The 21,425-nt window shown below is 44.9% G+C and overlaps 1 protein-coding gene across 1 annotated transcript in view; it reads right to left on the minus strand.

Annotated features, from left to right (window-relative positions):
* Positions 1-17,190, minus strand: part of cog2 (component of oligomeric golgi complex 2) — a 55,611-nt gene extending 38,421 nt beyond the window's left edge. Inside the window, exons 1-5 of the mRNA XM_055635099.1 lie at positions 17,005-17,190; positions 10,398-10,559; positions 10,254-10,319; positions 6,543-6,623; positions 2,311-2,414 (exon numbers count right to left, since the gene is read on the minus strand). Coding sequence (XP_055491074.1) covers positions 2,311-2,414; positions 6,543-6,623; positions 10,254-10,319; positions 10,398-10,559; positions 17,005-17,088 — 497 coding nt within the window. The 5' untranslated portion in view covers positions 17,089-17,190. The remainder of the gene's footprint in view (positions 1-2,310; positions 2,415-6,542; positions 6,624-10,253; positions 10,320-10,397; positions 10,560-17,004) is intronic.
* Positions 17,191-21,425: the final 4,235 nt, after the last annotated feature.

Here is a 21,425-nt window from a genome sequence, read left to right on the forward strand (position 1 = left end):
TCAGACCATAACCCTCCATTCCTTTCCCACCCATATACCTATCCAACTTATTTTTAAATGATAAAATCGAACCTGCCTCCACCTCTTCCACTGGAAGCTCATGCCACACAGCTACCGCTCTCCGAGTAAAGAAGTTCCCCCTCATGTTACCCCTAAACTTCTGTCCCTTAATTCTCAAATCATGTCCTCTTGTTTGAATCTTCCCTACTTTCAATGGAAAAAGCTTATCCGCGTCAACTCTATCCCTCTCATCATTTTAAAGACCTCTATCAAGTACCCCCTTAACCTTCTGCGCTCCAAAGAATAAAGACCTAACTTGTTCAACCTTTCTGTGTAACTTAGTTGCTGAAACCCAGGCAACATTCTAGTAAATCACCTCTGTACTCTCTCTATTTTGTTGAGATCTTTCCTATAATTTGGCGACCAAAATTGTACACCATACTCCAGAATTGGCCTCGCCAATGCCTTGTACAAATTTACCATTACATCCCAACTTCTATACTCAATGCTCTGATTTATGCCAGCACACCAAAATCTTTTTTTACCATCCTATCTACATGAGATTCCACCTTTAGGGAACTATGCACAGTTATTCCTAGATCCATCTGTTCAACTGCATTCCTCAATTCGCTACCATTTACCATGTACGTCCTATTTTGATTTGATTTGTCCTGCCAAGATGTAGCACCTCACACTTATCAGCATTAAACTCCATCTATATGTAAATTGTCCTTAGTATGTGAAGATAGTGTTAATGTGTGGGGATCGCTGGTCGGCATGGACTCTGTGGGCCGAAGGACCTGTTTCTGCGCTGTATCTCCAAACTAAACAAAACTAAAAATGAGCAGTTGAAGGAGAAGAGGATAAGGTGATCGGGAACAAGGTTGGCTGGGACTAGGACTTCATCTGTCCGAAAAATTATTTCCTCCTGTCATTCACTGGCAACTGTGAGACACCTCTGTGGACTGAATCTAGGTACTCTACAAAGTGGATTCAAGCGTAGATTGGGTGTCTATTTCACCTATTACCCAGACAGCTTCATCAACAGCTCATCCCCCCCCCCCATCAACCCTGACCTTATCCTACCAGAGATTTTTTTCCTTTGTTCTGTTCATCCCTCCAAAAAATCTTTGCAATTTGAAATCAAGTGGCAGCGACCTGAAGCATTAACTCTGCTCCTCTTTCCACAAATGCTGCCTGACCTGCTGAGCTCTGCCAGCATTTTCTGCCATAATCCGTGACACGCACATCAAACCAGACTTCGCCGTGACCACGTGGGCTACCTCCGGGTGCTCTGGATTCCTCCCATAATCCCAAAACATGGGGGTTTGGAGGTTTATTGGCGTCTCTAAATTGTCCCGAGTGCGTGGATGGAAAGTGGGATGACAAAGAACTAGTATGGACAGGTTTTCGACGACTTGTGGTGGGCCGAAGGGTCTGTTTCCAAGCTGCATCGCTAAACTAAATTCAACTGAAAGCAGAAGTCTGCTCTGTATTAAATGGAGCAACATTTACACCTCGGTTGTTATAGAGTCAGACGTCATCTATTTTGCTGACGTGTCAGTCTTAAAGCCTCTCACAAACATACTCCCGACACTATTTTGGTGGCTTCTGGGCCTTTGCATGGATAACCGCTCACTCCCAATTTCACAGTCCGTGCCATCTATTTGTTCATCCCTTCTCCATCATAAGCGTAGGTGAATTCTCACCACAACCCAGACACTTAGCTGTCCCCACCCTCCAATCAGGCTGTGCATTGGACCCATCCTAACCTGCATCCAACCACTCCTCTTCTATGACATAACCCTAATAACTCCCACTACCTAACCGCGTGCATGACCAACTCCCTCTATCCCCACAACCCAGTTGCAGATTTGACCATCCCCACCCCTCACGCCACCATCCGATCACACGCCTGACCCCTGAAGTTTTCCATCCGATGCTGCCCTTCCTCTAATGTGGTCCATATCCTTGTAGCTCACCCCTTGGTTATGCTCTCTTCTACTTCAATGCCTTCAACTAACCCCCATCTTCAGATCCAGTTCTCTTCACTCTCTCCCCCCCCCCCCCCCCACCCTGAACAACTGTCTTTCCAACTTCCTCTGCCAACTTGTAACTGCAGAACTATTGCAGGAATGAACTCTTCACATGCTGCGGCCTGCTCTATAGTGCACTAAACCCAAGGATGACATTTGGACCCATGCTTAATAGAATCTCACACAAGAGAGGCTTACACAAAATTGGCAAGGGGCTGCACTGGACTATGTTAACACATGCTTGGCTGCAAAGTTATGAGAGTGCAACACTTACCCACTTGCTTCTAAAGGCGAAGCCTCTTTGGAAGATTGAGAGTGAAGGATCTTCTCAATTTTTTCAACTGATCGTATTACTTGAAGCAGTCTTAACACACACATCTGCAAAGGACCACATAGATAAAGCAGATCTTTATAATTAATATTTTATTTAATGCTTAAATAATTTCTGGTCTCAATATTCAGATCTGCTACAGAAGGCAGTGGAGGCCAATTCACTGGATCTATTCCAGAGAGAGTTGGATATAGCTCTTAGGGATAATGGAATCAAGGATATGGGTAGAATGCAGCAACCATGATCAACCATGATCATATTGAATGGCGGGGCTGGCTCGAAGGGCCGAAGGGCCTACTCCGGCACCTCTTTTCTATGTTTCTATTACTTCTCTCATTTGGTACATTGCAAAGCACAAATGAAATAAATGATTGATTTCCACGGATGAACTTCTTGAACTATCGACGAATCCAAGCGCAGGTTCGGCAATCGTTTAGTTGAACCACTCCACTCAGTCAGCCTAGGCCTACCTGATTTCCCGTTTGCTAAACATTTTAACTCCTCCTCATATTCCCATTCCCATACTGACCTTTTTATCCTGGGTCTCCTCCACTGTCAGAGTGAGGCCCAACGTAAATTGGAAGAACAACACCTCACATTTCGATTGGGGTATGAATATTGATTTATCTAACTTCATGAAACCCTTGCTTTCCCTCTCTCTCCATCCCTCCTCCACCCTAGTCCTCCGACTAGTTTCACTGTCCAGATTAATGTACTGATTTTATGCCTCCTTGTTACCTTGAAACATATAAGATTGTTAAGGGTTTGGAAACGCTAGAGGCAGGAAACATGTTCCCAATGTTGGGGAAGTCCAGAACCAGGGGCCACAGTTTAAGAATAAGGGGGAAGCCATTTAGAACGGAGACGAGAAAACACTTTTTCTCACAGAGAGTTGCGAGTGTGGAATTCTCTGCCTGAGAATTCCACACCTCACTGTGGAGGCCGGTTCTCTGTATACTTTCAAGAGAAAGCTAGATAGGGCTCTTAAAGACAGCGGTCAGGGGATATGGGGAGAAGGCAGGAACGGGGTACTGAAACATAGAAACATAGAAACATAGAAATTAGGTGCAGGAGTAGGCCATTCGGCCCTTCGAGCCTGCACCGCCATTCAATATGATCATGGCTGATCATCCAACTCAGTATCCCGTACCTGCCTTCTCTCCATACCCCCTGATCCCCTTAGCCACAAGGGCCACATCTAACTCCCTCTTAAATATAGCCAATGAAGTGGCCTCAACTACCCTCTGTGGCAGAGAGTTCCAGAGATTCACCACTCTCTGCGTGAAAAAAGTTCTTCTCATCTCGGTTTTAAAGGATTTCCCCTTTATCCTTAAGCTGTGACCCCTTGTCCTGGACTTCCCTAACATCGGGAACAATCTTCCTGCATCTAGCCTGTACTGATTGGGGTTGATCAGCCATGATCACATTGAATGGCGGTGCTGGCTCGAAGGGCTGAATGGCCTACTCCTGCACCTATTGTCTATTGTCTTCCCCTCAGCTAACAATGAACCATTCTACATTTCCTTATCATCGTCTGGTTTGATCTGCCGTTTTCACACCTTACTCGTCCATATCTCTAGTCTCCCTCTCCCTTGACTCTCAGCGTGAAGAAGGGTCTCGACCCGAAATGTCACCTATTCCTTTTCTGCAGAGATGCTGTCAGACCCGCTGAGTTACTCCAGCTTTTGTGTCTATTTACTGAAAAGGAACCTAAAGAGCTGAAACTGAAGTGTACTTACTAGATGTTGCACATCTCTAATTCATGAGCAATCTACCAGTTCCAACAATGCAGTTCAGTCATAATTATTTTGCTTTTGCCTCCAAAGATTTTGGTTGAACACGTAATCCAGACTGACACTAATGCAGCACTGAAGAAGTGTTACACTTCGAGGGATTATCTTTTGGATGATTCATTAAACCCACATCCCATCAGCTCATTCAAGTGAACACAAAAGATCTTATGACACAAAGCAAAAATAAAAGTTTGGGAGTATTTCTCGTTAGTGTGTTATCTCAAATCCATCACTTAATACATTTTAGCTGGTTATCCAGTGGTTGTCAGTGGAACTTTATTGCTTTCAAATTACATTTCCTAAATTATAAATGTGATTACATTTCATCGGCTATAAATGAATTGCGAGCTATCCCAAGGTTGTGAAAGATGCTATCGATATATAACAGTTCCTCAATTACTTTAAATGTCCTGAGCCAAGGCAATGTCCAATATTAATGAAGGACCAACCTCTTCTGGGAGTTTAATCACACAGACAAGGCTTTAAAATAATGGAGTTTCATACAATCTGAATGAGAATCACAATTGTGAAAGCATATTAAAAAACTAATTTGAAGCTTTAATGCACCATCAACTTATCTTTGCTGTCTCAATCTTTGTGAACCAAAAGCTGTGGTATGTAACACTAATGCCACAAGAATTTTGAACATCCCTTCTAAATCTTCCCTAAAAATATCCGATGAGTAGCTAGGCTTCTCTGATCTTAACATGGCTGAAAAGGGGGTAATCACACTGTGTGTGTGTACATGAGGATTGGAAACATAGAAACTAGGTGCAGGAGGAGGCCATTCGGCCCTTCGAGCCAGCACCACCATTCATTGTGATCATGGCAGATCATCCCCAATTATTAAATATTGTTACGGTAGAATTAGATCAATCCAATGGTCCCTTACTTTTCCTTAACACATGGATTCACAAATGCAATGTAAATTGGTCAAAAACTTGCAAATGGTAATGAACATATTAGGCTACGTTTGATGCAAGGAGCTAAATAAGAACGGAGGAAATGAAATCATGCAAATAGACAAAAAGGGCATCATTGGAACTTCGTACAGAAGAAAATTTAAATAAAAATAACTGAATAGCTGAACCAAAAACTAAAATGCTCCCAACAGTTCACTGCATTAGTGCAGAGAAAAAAAGTTAAACATCTAAATGACATGTGTGATTTCTGTAATTGTGTTTCATATTTTCTCTTCCTTATTCTATCCTCCCAGGCAAATACAGCAATTCTTCCTACAGTGGCGTCTGCTACTCTGTGGTCATTGATTTCATGTTTATTTCAGGCTCTTTAATGATTGCAAACTGCTTGCAAAGAAGCTGAGGGTAAACTTCAAATTTCTTGAAGGACAACTCAGAACAGATGAAACGAAGAATTGTATTTCCTTTGGCTGCATTAAATCGATTGCCTTTCAGAGGATTCAATAAACGGATTGCTCACACATGCGTCGCAAATAAACACCTCCAGTGCCACAGGATTAGGGTCTCAGATGAACACCTTCGCTTACTGCATACTCTAAACACCGAGTAACACCATCCAAAGATATCCAGACCAATCAACATACAGATGCATTTGGCAGACTGAGGATGTGCACTCGGTGCATCCAAACAACAGGATTAATCAATTTGGAGATAAAAGAGATGGCAGGTTCTGAAATCCAGAACAAAAACAGAACACTTGAAAAACACAGTGGGTCAAGCAACATCTGTGGAATCAAAATGTGCAAGCTGACATTTCGGGTTGAGACCTTTCATTTCCACTGAGAGGAGCTGCTGCAAGTAAGAATTTAATTGTTCTCTTTCAATACACATGACAACTAATTGATTCTTAACACAAAATATTGACAATATATAGCAGCAGACAAGTGGCATGGGATAGAGAATCGTAGGTAATAGATGGGACCAGGTGGGGAGGGGATGGTGGGCAGATGGAATCAGGCAAGGATCTATTTGCCTGCCCATTTGTCAGCATAATATATCCAATAGAGGAATTCAAGGGAAAACACTGATTTCTCCTTGGATTTCCAGGACAAAATGTATTCAGCTTCCAATGTCAATAACACATATTATCTGGTCTTTATCACTTTGCTGCTTGTGGGTCCTTGCTGTATGCACAATGGGTTCTTCATTTCCCACCGTATATCAGATACTTAGAAAGTCCTGAGGTAGTGAAAGGCACTATAATTACTTCATTTTAATAATACTAAATTGTAGTGCTTACCAAAGGGAATGTATAGTTTTGAAAGAAATAGATGAATTGAAAATATATTACGGTTCAGACTAGGATTACGATTCTTATTATACCATGTTTAGACACCTGCATCACAGCAACCCATTGAGTCTATCCAGTTACATGCTCGCAGACCAGTATTAAATATTTCACCTTTTTCTTTCTGATGTCGTCTTCTTTTGTCAGACGGTCATCTATTGCTTGAATCCCTTCGCTAACTGCCAGCTTCAGGCTCTGTGTGACAAGGAGAAAGTGGACCTTAAACGAGGCTTATAACTTTAAAACAGGGGTAGAAGGGTTCAAGAGGTGCAAATCTCATTATCTTTGAACCATGTTGCTCAAAATATTGTCTCAATTCATTAATACAGTTACAAATCTAACACCGTGCATTCAAATCTAACTACCTGCACTTAAGCTAATGTCTTTGTTTGCATCTCAAATGTTTAATTAAATCAGTCTACAATAGGAGCTCCAGGAAACTGAGCAATTTATTTGCTGCCTTTCTCAAAGTTCCTGTTTAATGTATTCACAATATAATTAATCCATCTTTATGAACTAAAACAAACATTTCCAGCACAATAGGGTCAGGGAGGGCTGTGTGTGTGTGAATCAGTGCGGGGTGGATAGATGGCAGGGGTGGGGGGTTAGAAGGCAGTCGGTGCAGAATGGATGGATTGAGGCAGGAGAATTAGTATGTGCTGGTTGGAGTAGGTAAAATTGTGAGGGGAGAGCACGGGGGATGTTAGTGGTGTTGAATGGTGGGGGTTCAGTACGGGATGGATGGGGGTAGACAAAAGTGCTGGAGAAACTCAGCGGGTGAGCAGCATCTATAGAGGGAAGGAAATAGGCAACGTTTCGGGTCGAGACCCTTCTTCAGACTGTTCCCCCCCATTCTTCTTGAATTGGAGGATCAGTACAGGATAGATGGGGGGGGGGGGGGTCAGCACAGAGTGAATGGGGGAGGTGGGACAGTACAGTGTGGATCGGAGGGTCTGTGCAGGATGAATGGAGGATCACTACAGGACGAATGAGGGGAAGGTGCAGGGGGAGGGGGAGGGGGAGGGGAGGGGGGGGGGAGGGGGAGGGGGGGGGGGGGGGGAGGGGGAGAGAGAGGAGGGGGAAGGTGCAGGGGGAGAGGGAGAGAAAGAGAAAGAGAGAGAGAGAGAGGGCGAGGTAGGAAGGAAGGTCAACGCTCCTCGGACAACATCGCCCCGTTGCCTTCGCCACCGCATCCCCTCCTCCGCCAGCCAACAGCAAGGTGCGGGGCTGAGCGCTGTAGCTCAAAGATCCTATAGCTATAGGATCTATGGTGCAGCTGCTTCAGAAGGGTCGGAGCGAATGACGGGGCCCTCCCTAATAGTGGCCGCTGCTTGCAAATCCGCTAATGGCGCTTTCAGAACAAACCCTCCCGCACGCCGAGGCAGGGAGGAGGGAGGGAGGGGGAGGCCTCGGCGTGCGGGAGGGTTTGTGTTGAAAGCGCCGTTAGCGGGTTTGCAAGCAGCGGCCGCTATCAGGGCGGGCGGGGTGCGGGTGGAGGAGGTGTTGGAGCCGCTATCGCGGCCGCTGCCGCCGCTGTTCGGGGCCCACCATTCGCTCCGGCCCTTCGTCACCACGCACCTAGTATCTTTGCCCCGCACAACAGGCATCGCCGACACGAAACGTCGCCTTCCTTTCTCCAGAGATGCTGCCTGAACCGCGGAGTTACTACAGTTTTTTGTGTCTATCTTTGGTATAAACCAAGTTGCCAAGCCGGACAAAATGACTCGCCGTTTAGGTTACCTATGTTACCGGTTACCGTTTAGGCACTATGGGTGGTCAGTGGCACCCGGGCAACCGCTAATTTCGAGCTCTGAAAATTAAAGGGCAATCCACATGGTTTCTGAAGTTAGCAAATATTTGATTTATGCTTAATCAGGTTTCTGATATCCGAGTTCAGTCATCCGCTGGGCCTCATTGCTGTTTCATGTTTGATTTTATCCAACTGCCCGAGCATCCAACTGACACTTATCAGTCCATTCCTGAATATTGCACATCCTCAAAACCAAGCTAAACGTAATTGACATGAAACGTTAAGCGGTTGGACAGGCTAGATGCAGGATTCTTAAGGGGTTGGACAGGCTAGATGCAGGAAGATTGTTCCCGATGTTGGGGAAGTCCAGGACAAGGGGTCACAACTTAAGGATAAAGGGGGGAAATCCTTTAAAACCGAGATGAGAAGAACTTTTTTTCACACAGAGAGTGGTGAATCTCTGGAACTCTCTGCCACAGAGGGTAGTTGAGGCCAGTTCATTGGCTATATTTAAGAGGGAGTTAGATGTGGCCCTTGTGGCTAAGGGGATCAGGGGGTATGGAGAGAAGGCAGGTACAGGATACTGAGTTGGATGATCAGCCATGATCATATTGAATGGCGGTGCAGGCTCGAAGGGCCGAATGGCCTACTCCTGCACCTAATTTCTATGTTTCTATGTTAACATGGTTTCACTCTCTACAGATGCTGCCTGACCTGCTGAGTATTTACAGCATTTTCTGCTTACTATTTCTATTTCGGATTTCCAGCAACTATCGGTTTGCTTTCGGGTCATATTAAAATCAGACCAGGAGAACATAATAATGATATAGAATTGAGAAGCAAGCTTTGTGATTAAAGAGACTATCACTTCGTGAGGAGAAAAGCATGTAACAAGAGCTAAAGAGCCTCACAAAAGCAAAATATTGTGGCTGCACTTGGCATGTATGAAAGCAAATAAGTTGATGATCTCACATAGAATGTGTGAAATTCAGAAATTAATGATGGTGGATGCAGAGGTTTTGGCACAATATTGTAAGGATTTATGCTTTGTCTGGACTGAAATAATTTGATCTGTGATAAAATATTCCATTCCCCACTATTAATATTATGTGCTTTGTCAAGAAATCAAAAAAATCCACAATGTCAGTAACCTAGTAGAAATCAGTAACTTAATCTGACGCCTTAACATGAAACTGACACTATTTCCAGACAAAGTTACAAAAGCTACGTTTGTTTTTTCATGGTTCAGACGTGCCCGGGGCTTCAGCGGCAGGCGCAGCGTGGACTCGGCGTGGAGCGGGTGAGCCCTCGCTGGGGCTCGCCGGAGGGGAGTGCTCCGTTTCACTGGCCCGGGGCAGCCGGCAGCCTGAAGTCGCAGCCTGAAGCCGCGGTCTGCAGAGTTCCAGCTGCTGCGGCGTCTACAGCCCGGGATCCCTCGTGGGGGACCCGGGGGAAGAAGAAGCCGCCATTGCCGTCCCGCGGATAACTTCTACCGCGGGCCCGGCATGGACTTACCATCACCCCTGGAGGGGAGCTTCGACCGCCGGCCCTGCAGTCTACGGTGCTTCTGGCTGCAGCGGGGACTTTAAATCTCAACCGCCGGCCTGCGGCCTACACAATCTTGAAGCCGCGGTCTCCGGTGAGGAAAGACCGATCCTGGACTGGACTCTGGACTCTGGTCTTGTCCACAGGGGGGGGGGGAAATGGAGGAGGACGGCCAAAATGTTTTGTGCCTTCCACCACAGTGATGAATGCTGTGGTGGATGTTTGTTACATGTTGTGTCCTGTTTATGCATTTTATTATTTTGTTAACCCATCACAGACCCAAAAGATGTGCTGGTTTGCATGCTAATTGACCTCTGTAAATTGCACCGTATGCAGGGAGCAGATGAGAAATTGGGACAACATAGAACAAGTATGAACGGGTGATCGATGGTCAATGTGAAGTGAGCGGACCGAAAGGACTGTTTCTTGATAATCTCTTTGATCACAAAGCTGTATCTTTCAATCAATCACTCACTGTCAATCAGTGGCAATACTATCAAAAATAACAAGTATGAAATGTAAAGACATACCATCACCTCTTCTCTCAACTGACCCAGTGGCACTGTCAGGTGATTCAAGGCTTTGTCCATACCAACCTGTAAAAGAAAACAGTAAAAAAGTGAAGGCAATGCAAACCAGCCAAAATCACAAAGATTCAGTTTAAAGAGTTTTACCAGATTGGTGGAAAGGTTGACAAAGTCTGCATAGTCTTTGTTTATCAGTTCCACCATGGCCGTTTTCAAGAGCTTGTAATAAAGTTCCAGATCATCGCGAAGTGTCTCCAACTGGACATGCTTTCTGCATTCAGATACAAAATGATCCACATCAAAATTATCCTGCAAATAAAAAAAGTAAGCATGTCAAACACCACAAATCATTTTTTAACCTATGGAATAAATCCATTTATCTATTACAACAAGAATCACAACAAGAATTACAATATGGACAATTATGTATTTTATGCCACCTTATTGCTTTTTTCAGAAATAAATGAGCAAGGCTCAAAATTAGAGGTTGCCCGGGTGCCATTGACCACTCAAAGTGCAGCCGGGCAACCTAAATGCCGACTCATTTTGCCCCGGCTTGGCAATCAAATACTGGTTTATACCGATAAGACAAAAAAACTGTAGTAACTGCGCGGGTCAGGCAGCATCTCTGGAGAATAGGAAGGTGACGTTTCGTGTCGCCGGCTCTATTCGTCTAGTATCTTTGATTTTGGGGCAAAGATACTAGGTGCATGGTGACGAAGGGTCGAAGTGAATGACCGGCTCCGAACGAACAGCGGCAACAGCGGCCGGGACAGAATCGCCTCTTCCTCCCGCACCCCGCCCGGCGTTAGAAACCTCCCTCTCTCCCTCCTCCCGGCCTCGGCGTGCGGGAGGGCTTGTGAAAGCGCCGTTGGCGGATTTGCGGCCGTTATCAAAGATCTCCGCTATAAGATCTTTGGCCGCTATCACACTGCTTACAAATCCACCAACGGCGGTTTTCACAACCCTTCCCGCACACCGAGGCTGGGAGGAAGGAGAGGGAGGGAGAGGCCTCCTTCCGCCCTTTGAAGCAGCTGCATGACAGATCCTATAGCTATAGGATCTTTGAGCTGCACTGCTCGGTCCCGCACCTTCCAGTCGGCTGGAGGAGGAGGGGAGGCGGTGGCGTGGAGGCGGCGGCACTTTGGCGTTGGACAGGGACGCCAAGGCAGCGTGCGATGTTGTCCCAGGAGCCGACCTTCCTTCCTCCCCACCTCCTCTGCACCTTCCACCCCACTCCACCCTCTCTCTCTCTTGTACGCCCCCTCCACCCCTCTTATTCTGGGACCCTTTCTCTCCATCCCGCACTGATCCCCATTCCCTCCTCCTCTATTCAGTCCTCACTGACATCCCACATCCTCCCCTCCCCATCTACCCCCCCCCCCCCCATCCATTCATCACCCTACCCACCTCGCATTGATTCTCCTGCCACCCCCCCCCCCCCCCCCCCCCCGCCCCAATCCATCCTACACTGGTCCCCCAATTCATCCTGTACTGACCCCCCTTCCCATCCATCCTGCACCTCTCCCCCATTCATACTGCACTGATCCCCCCATTCATCCCGTACTGACCAACCCTCCATTTACCCTGCACCAATCCCCCCCATCCGTCCTGTAGTTATCCTCCATTCATCCTGTACTGATCCACTTATTCATCCTGTAGTGATTTCCCATTCATCCTGCACAGACCCTCTGATCCACAGTCCTGACCCCCCCCCCCCCCAATTCATCCTGTACTGATCCCCCCCATTCACCCTGTGCTGACCCCCCCCCCCCAATCCATCAAGAAGAATGGGAGGAACAGTTTGAAGACGGGTCTCGACCCGAAACGTTGCATATTTCCTTAGCTCCATAGATGCTGCCTCACCCGCTTAATTTCTCCAGCACTTTTGTCTACCCCCATTCATTCGGTACTGACCCCCCCCCCATCCTTCCCATACTGATCCCCCCATTCAACACCACTAACATCCCCCCTCACAATTTTACATACTCCAACCAGCACGTACTAATTCACCTGCCTCAATCCATCCATTCCGCTCCGATTACCTTCTCAAACCCCCCCACCCCCGCCATCTATCCACCGCGCACTGATTCACACACCCCCTGACCCTATTGTGCTTCATGGTCTTCACAGTGAACATTGACTATGTTTGATAATGGAATGCAATCAAATGTGTTTTAATTGCCAATGTTATTATTTGTTTTGACACCTTTAAACATATTACCAAAAGAACATTTGCTGCAGTTATGTCCTTTGGCCATCTCTTGTCAGTTAGTGTAATGTTTAACCTGTCAGATGGGTATAGTCGGTTTTAACAGCTATTATCATAAAATGCCTTTAGAAATTTCCTTGCAACCTGTATATTTTGTTGTGGATAAATTATGTGGGAAGCGAGAGTGTTTCTGTGCCAATAGAAATAACGACCCATGCTATGGCCATGTCATGGTAATTTTCGGTCCTTCACAGAAAACATGCTTGCATCAATTGCAATATGTAAAAAGAGTTGAGATATTGTTTTATAATTTTGCTGCATGTCATTGTGGTATATAAAATGTCTTGATTGGTGAATATGTTTAGTTTGTGACTTTATTTGAAGCAGAAATATTATGCGAATGTAGACAAAAGTGCTGGAGAAACTCAGCGGATGCGGCAGCATCTATGGAGCGAAGGAAATGGGCAACGTTTCGGGCCGAAACCCTTCTTCAGACTGATGGGTTTCGGCCTGAAACGTTGCCTATTTCCTTTGCTCCATAGATGCTGCTGCACCTGCTGAGTTTCTCCAGCACGTTTGTCTACCTTCGATTTTCCAGCATCTGCAGTTCCTTCTTAAACATAATATGTGAATGCTTCATTGAGCATAAATTCCAACTGGTAACTACACACTTCATCCAAGCACGTTATCACACGCTTCATGCAAACAGTCTTAAATGACCACCTTAACTGTCATTTGGCAACCTAAAAAGCTGTCAAGGTTGCCCGGCTGGCAACAGGGAAAAAAAGTTAAGCGAGAGCCCTGATGAGGCCTTATGGATACACTATTCTAATACTTCCAAGAAGTGACAAAACTCAGGGTCGGAAATGTTTCAAAAGTGCTTCTTAGACAACAGACCAAAAGAAAGTTCAATCTTACTTTGTTCCATTTCTCTAACACAACTGAAGTAATCAAAAGCAGGATTGATATTCAATTAAGGAAACATATAATTAGCAAAAAGACACACTGCTGCAGTAACTCAGCGGGTTAAGCCGCATCTTTGGAGGATATGGATAAGTGACTTTGCGGATCAGGTCCTTTCTTCAGACCCTTCCTGACTTGAAACGTTGCCTATCCGTGTCTTCTGGAAGATATTGCCTGACCCGCTGAGTTACTCCAGCACTGTGGGTTTTTTTTTTGTAAACTAGCATCTGCAGCTCCTTGTGTCTACTCTTTATAATTAGCTGTAACAGGTACTGTGCACAATTGTTGATTAAGAATTCCCAACTGGCTTCAGAAAAATGTGTATCAGCCAATCTTTGGATGAGCACAATGAAAACATATATGGATGAATTCTTAATCAGGCCCACAAAGAAATTCAATGTGATAGATTGTACAGGGTAAACAGGAAACTTGTAATTTTTTTTAAGTAAGTTGTTGAAGAGGTGACATGGAATAATTTAAGGAAAGGAATTAAAACCCAACACAGAGACTTTGAGGCAACAAAAAAAAAAATAGCCCGAGATAAAGGCCTGCTATTTATGACAAATTACACTTTCTAGTATCTGGAGGAAGTTGATACTCATGTAATTTGATTTTAATGTGTTTTATGTGGGATTAGTGTTAACAGATAGTTGATGGTCAACATGGACTTTGTGGGCTGAAAGGCTATGAAAGCATAGGTATGCCACTATGATTCTTTCTTTGCATAACTGGCTTTCAGCTGCCCCCATTCACCCAGAGAACCTATGTCTCCTCAGGAGACTGAAAACTGTGACCATCAGGTTCATGAACAGCTTCTTCAAAACAATACTCAGGCTCTTGATCACTACACAACACAAACCACTACCTCAGCAAACTGTGGACTTCTAAGGACTGTGATTTTGGTTATACTAGACTTTGAGTTTGCATTATTGTAGTTAACTAGTAATATGGTTATTAATTTATTGCATTACTGATTATTATGAATTTATCTGTACTATTGCATTAACAGGCCTGTTAAATTGCAGCAAGAATTTAATTGTGTAGGAAAGAGCTGCAGATACTGGTTTATACCAAAGAAAGACACAAAATGCTGGAGTAACAGCAGGACAGACAGCATCTCTGGAGAGAAGGAATGGGTGACGTTTTAAATGTTCCGTTGTCAGTACATCTAACAATTAAACACATGAATTAAACAATTGACCACCAACTTCCACCCTGTCCTCACATTCACCTGGAATATCTTTGACACTTCTCTCCCCTTTCTTGACGCTCTGTGACTCCATCGCAGGAGACACACTATTGATTGACATCTACTGCAAACCTACCAACTCCCACAGTTATCTTGACCACAGTTCCTCCAACCCAGCCTCTTGCAAAATGTATATCCCCAACTCACAACTCCCATGTCCCTGCCGCATTTGCTACCAAGGTGAGGCTTTCCATCGGAGGACATCAGAGATATCCTCATTCTTTAGAGAATGCGTTTCTCTCCCGCCGGCTGTCATAGATGGATCCCTCACCCTCTCTCTTCTGTGACCCAGAGTTCTGCCCTCGCTCCCTCTCTCCCTGGACGCAACAAGGACAGAGTTCCCCGGTCCTCACATTTCACCTAAGCAGCCTCCGCATCCGACATATCATCCACCGACATTTTCGTCACCTCCAATGTGATGCCACCACTAATCACATCTTGCCATCTCCACCACTTTCGCCTTCCACAGAAATCGCTCCCTCTACAACTCCTTGGCTCAATCATCCCTTCCAACCCAAACCACCTCCTCCCCAGGTACTTTCTCCTGCAACCACAGGAGATGTAACACCTGTCCTTATAACTCATCCCTCGATATCTAGTCATCCAGCAGTCCTTCCAGCGAGGCAGTGATTCACATGCACTTCGTCAAACCTCATCAACTGCATCCGGTTCCTGATGTGGCCTTCTGTACATCGGCGAGACGAAGGGTAGACACTGCGACTGCTTTGCCAAACACTTGCGCTCGGTCCACCAAAGCCTACTGGATCTCCCGGTTGCTAACCACTTTAACTCTCCTTTCCATTCCCATACAGACCTTTCTGTCCCAGGCTTCCTCCATTGCCAGTGAGGCCAAACGCAAATTAGAGGAACAACACCTCACATTTCACTTGAGTAGTTTGCACCAACCCAACGGCATGAACGATGAATTCTCCAATTTTAGTTAACTTCTACGAACACCTCCCTTCCTCCTCTCCTTTCATCCCCCCCAAACACTTCTCCCCCTCCTTACATTTCCTGCCGCCCCCGTAAGTCCTCCCTCCACCACCTCCAGTTTAAATTCCATTTGGAATATTTTGGAGGACCAAGAAACCAAGAACCAAGAAGAACCCCCCCATACTCACTCCCTTCTCCTGAAACTTGACTGATGTTGCAGTTTCCCATCCCCCTCTTTCTCAACTAAAAAAGTCTGTTAATCAGCTACACAGTTCACAACCCTGTATCCCTCTTGTGCTCACATCTGTCTCTATCCAACAATCGGCTATCAGGGAACCTCCTCGCCTGAGGGCATCTCTTGGCGGCCCTGATTTGTCCTCCTTTTCTATTTGTTTCTAGTTTCTTTGCCGCTCTCCCTATTAACAGCAGCCTATCTTCCCGATCCAAAACATCCATGTTCTCCAGAGATGCTGCCTGACCCGCTGAGTTACTCCAGCATTTTGTGCCAACCTTTTGTGTTAACCAACATCTGCAATTCCTTTATATTAAACACTCTTGACGCTGGCCTCGCCGTGTCAAATATGTTCCCTGTGTCCTATCCATCCTACCCACGCTTTCCGAGGGAGTGAAATTAACCTGAAACATTAACTTTGTTTCTCTTCTAGCCCTCTCCTCCTCCCCCCCCCCCCCCCCCCCCCCCCCCCTCCTCATTCCCTATCAAAGACACTAGAGGCTCCTCTAGTATCTAGCATAGATCTATAAGATCTTTGGTATCTAGTTCCCCATCCCCATCCCCATCCCATCATTCTGAAGAAGGGTTTCGGCCCGAAACGTTACCTATTTCCTTCTCTCCATAGATGCTGCCACAGAAGGTAGTTGAGGCCAGTTCATTGACTATATTTAAGAGGGAGTTAGATGTGGCCATTGTGGCTAAGGGGATCAGGGGGTATGGAGAGAAGGCAGGTACAGGATACTGAGTTGGATGATCAGCCGTGGTCATATTGAATGGCGGTGCAGGCTCGAAGGGCCGAATGGCCTACTCCTGCACCTATTTTCTATGTTTCTATGCTGCTGCACCCGCTGAGTTTCTCCAGTATTGTTGTGTACCTCCCATCCCATCATTTCCTGATGTATTCCCGGCCGAGGTTCTCAGTGCAAGGAATGATTCTTGGACGGGGCTTTAAACTGAGACCCCTTTAAACGCCGTTGACTGGAAGTGGTTTGATGCGTTGCTCTGGGAACGGGGCCGTGGAGAGGAGAGGAGAGTAGTCGGTGGGATGAAACCCCCGGGCTGGTGTCTGGTGTGTGTTGTCTGTTGTGGGCCGAGGCGGTGTGAAGGGGGCGGTATCCGGGCTGTGGGTGCACAGGCCCGGGCTGCGGAGATGCGGCCGATTTACCTTCAGAAACTCGTCCTTGTTGAAGCAGAGGGAGCCGGGCCCCGCGGGCAGGGTGAGCGACCCCGCCGCCCGCCGAGGCTCCATCCCCGGTTGTCAACTCTGGCAGCCGTCGGCGTTGCCCGATCCCTGGGAGAGCAAGAGGAGAATCCGTGAAGAGCAAACTCCAGCTACAGCGCCCTCGGCAAACACGGCGGGGCCCAACACCGGCAAACCCTGCACAACCGCCCACTGTCACTGTGCTCCACATCAGCAGATACACCTGACCTGACACAGCAGGTGCTGGAGTCTTGAGCAAACACAAATAACGTATTGGAGGAACTTAGAGAATCATCTGCGGAAGGAAATGGATAATCGAGGTTTAGGGTTCAATATGTGTAGGAAGGAAATGCAGGTGCTGGTTGAAACAGACGATGGATTCTGCCCTGAGGAACGGCCTGGACCCAAAACGTCTCCCCCATTCCTTTAATCCAGAGATTCTGTCTGTCTCGCTGAGTTACTCCAGCATTTTGTGCCTATTTTAGGGTTCAATAGTGCTTTATTTGTCACTGCAACTGCGCAGTGAAATTCATTTTGCACACATTACACATGCACCAGTCTGCCAACCAATTTTCCATCCATTTTCTGGTGCCATTATTCAAAGTCCGGTAGGCCAGTGCACTCGGTCTAATGGAGCAGTTCCCGCGAACCAACGTCTCCCCCTCTCACCCCCTCCTCGCCTGCCCATTTGTGTGTCCAAGGGGTACCTCCCAGTTCGAGCCTTTCATCAGACTGATGGAGTAGGGGGTGAAAACGGATAAAGGGAGGTGAGATGGAAAGGGTAGGGCAAAAACCGGAAAGTGAATCCTCACCTGTATACAAGCCCAGCCGCTTCATTCTCTCGGCATATGACAGTCCCGCCATCCCGGGAATTAATACTGCACACAATACTCCTGTTGTGGTCTCACTAGGGCCCTATACAACTGCAGAAGGACCTATTTGCACCTATATTCAACTACTCTTGTTATGAAGGCCAACATGCCATTCGCTTTCTTCACTGCCTGTTTACTTTCATTGACTGATGAACAACGACCCCCAGATCACGTTGTACTTCCCCTTTTCCCAACTTGTCAATATTTAGATAATTATCTGCCTTCCTGTTTTTGCTACCAAAGTGCATAACCTCACATTTATCCACATTAAACTGCATCTGCCTACTCACCCAACCTGTCCAAGCCACCCTGCATTCTCATAGCTTCTTCCTCACAGTACACACTGCCACCCAGCTTTGTGTCATCTGCAAATTTGCTAATGTTACTTTGAATCCCTTCAGCTAAATCTTTGATGTATATTGTAAATAGCTGCAGTCCCAGCACCGAGCCTTGCAGTACCCCACTAGTCACTGCCTGCCATTCTGAAAGGGACCCGTTAATCCCTACTCTTTGTTTCCTGTCTGCCAACCAATTTTCTATCCATGTCAACACTCTCCCCCCAATACCATGTGCCCTAATTTTGCCCACTAATCTCCTATGTGGGACTTTATCAAATGCTTTCTGAAAGTCCAGGTACACTACGTCCACTAAAACAGTAGATTGTGCTTGTCTTTTACATGGTATATCTTTCCGTGCATGTGTTTACCCTACTGTTAATTAATTTTGGCATGACATTGGGAGTAATGTCTGTGATTACTAACCTCAAAATAATAACTTAATTCAAAATTTCAATCTACTTCTCCTGTGCTGTTGATCACACTCACCTCACTCTTGAAAGATAGTGACGTGAGCCTTCTGTTATCTTGGCTCGTGATAACTGGCCAATCCTAAATTTACCTGTCATCTCCAGGTCTCTGTGCCAGCTCATATTGTGTTGTTTCAATCTCATTTTTGCTTCTCCTTAGCAGATGATATGTGTTCAAGGTCATCTCCAAACCAGTATTCTCTAATAGCTTACTTTACAGTATAAGATATGCATGAAAAGGCAGGACTAAATAGACTGGAGTACCTTTATCTGGGAAAAAGAAGGCTGAATCCCCATTGAGGATTTTAATTCGTCTAATCATTTATCAAGACTATATTTCTGGGAACACAAAAATTAGGGTCATAATTATGCATTGATCATTAGTCCATATAATGAAAAATTAAAACAAAAGAATTTGAGTCAGAAAGTAATAAAAATACAGAATCTGATATCTAAAATAGTAGCTGAACCAAGAAGCATAAATGTACTTATTGGAGCTCCATAAAGGCATGACTGAGAAAAGAATGAATAAAAAAGAAGAAAATCCACTAAAAGAACATAGGATGATTACATTAGATGGTATGTTGTGTATTGATATTCTATGTAATATTATGCTGAGATTAGATTTAGATTTACGTTTATTATTGCCACGTGTACCGAGCTACAGTTAAAACATTTGTTTTGCATGTTATCTAAACAGGTCAGATATAGAATCTGTTCAAACTCAAGTAAAATAAATAGAACAAAGAAGAAGATACAGAGTGCAGAATATAATTCTCAGCATTGTAGCACATTGTAATGCTTCATGTCCTTAGACAAAATCCAATGTTATCAATTGGGTAGAGTTGAATCAACAATACGTTTACATTTTGCTCAAGCTGTAAACTTGAAACTTACAAAATATTACAAAATACTCACTGTGGTGGATATTAATTTGTGTTTATTGTGTGTTTTTGTCATTTTTACTATGTAGGACTGCAAGGCAACAACATTTTATTCAGACTGCAAGGTCTGAATGACAATAAAGGCTACTTGACTTGACTTGATATAGTCTTGCTGCAATATCTGCATTTGTTACATAATGTGGTTTATTTGCAGAAGATATTGAGCTTAAAGTACGGCAGAATCAAGAGGCTTTGCCCATAATTCACAAAACACAAAATAATCCTGATACTGATGAGGATTAAAATGGAAATGGTTTGGTTTTTTGAGGATAAATGTAGACCAGGATGATCAAATACTCCATTAGATGGGGTTTTCTCCAAATCTGGCTGACAGCATTAGATTATGAGAGAGTTTTAAAAATATATATATTTCATTGCCACCGTGTATGCTACAAATTAAAGTTTAATGATGTGCTGCTGGTGCTCCAGCTATTAGTACAACTCGTTCATTGAGGTTGAACTCATAACATGACTTCAACGTATTATACTCACTACATTGGCAGACACCAGCAGTGGTGCTTACATTTCCGCTTACAGTGGTACTATTGTAATTCTTCATGTTTCTTAATGTATTTGTTACCTTTCCCGCTATTGTTCAATATATTAATTGCTGGATTGCTTGATGCAATCGATACTAGTGCTATTTAGTGCATTGAGAATCATAACTAATCCTATAATTTGCTATATTGGGAATAAGCACCAATGCAATCACTGGCCTTGCTGCTTACAACATTGGCTGCTGGTATAAACGTCACTCTGCAAATTTGCCATAACAAGCCAGTAAGTTACCTGGGGTTACATTAATAGAGTTCAATTGTTGCAATTATTGATGTCAATAGAGAGAGTACAGAGGGGATAGAGAGAGTACAGAGGAGATAGAGAGAGTACAGAGGAGATTTACTAGAATGTTGCCTGGGTTTCAACAACTAAGTTACAGAGAAAGGTTGAATAAGTTAGGTCTTTACTCTCTGGAGCGCAGAAGGTTAAGGGGGGACTTGATAGAGGTCTTTAAAATGATGAGAGGGATAGACAGAGTTGATGTGGACAAGCTTTTCCCTTTGAGAATAGGGAAGATTCAAACAAGAGGACATTACTTCAGAATTAAGGGACAGAAGTTTAGGGGTAGCATGAGGGGGAACTTCTTTACTCAGAGAGTGGTAGCGGCGTGGAATGAGCTTCCAGTGGAAGTGGTGGAGGCAGGTTCGATGGTATAATTTAAAAATAAATTTGATAGGCATATAGATGAGAAGGGAATGGAGGGTTATGGTATGAGTGCAGGCAGGTGGGACTAAGGGAAAATAATTGTTCGGCACGGACTTGTAGGGCCGAGATGGCCTGTTTCCGTGCTGTAATTGTTATATGGTTATAATACTAGTGTGGCCTGATTATGCTGCTCCTATTTCTGCCAGTAGGTGGAATCTTGAGATTTGGGCCAATTAACTGGTGAATGCGCCTGATCAAGTGCTCCAAGGAGTTTTTAAAAGGCATGTAAGGTAGCAAGGAGAATTTTGCAGTAAAGGGGTTGGTCTCTGTTGGTGATGGTTGAGTGTGTTAGTTTTGATCGATTAAAAAAAATGTATTCAAAAAATAAAATGCATGCGAACATTTTGATTGCACCATACCTTGGCTGAGTGCAACTGGCTATGTACGACTATTCATGTTGCTGTTACTTATTGTCACTCCTTTTCCTAGTGCCACTGGATGGGCAGCAGGGGTTGCTTGCTGAACTAACAAAAAACATTTGTCCCCACTCCATACATTGCT

The sequence above is a fragment of the Leucoraja erinacea genome, chromosome 5, assembly GCF_028641065.1.
Source record: "Leucoraja erinacea ecotype New England chromosome 5, Leri_hhj_1, whole genome shotgun sequence".
NCBI classification, from domain to species: Eukaryota; Metazoa; Chordata; class Chondrichthyes; order Rajiformes; family Rajidae; genus Leucoraja; species Leucoraja erinaceus.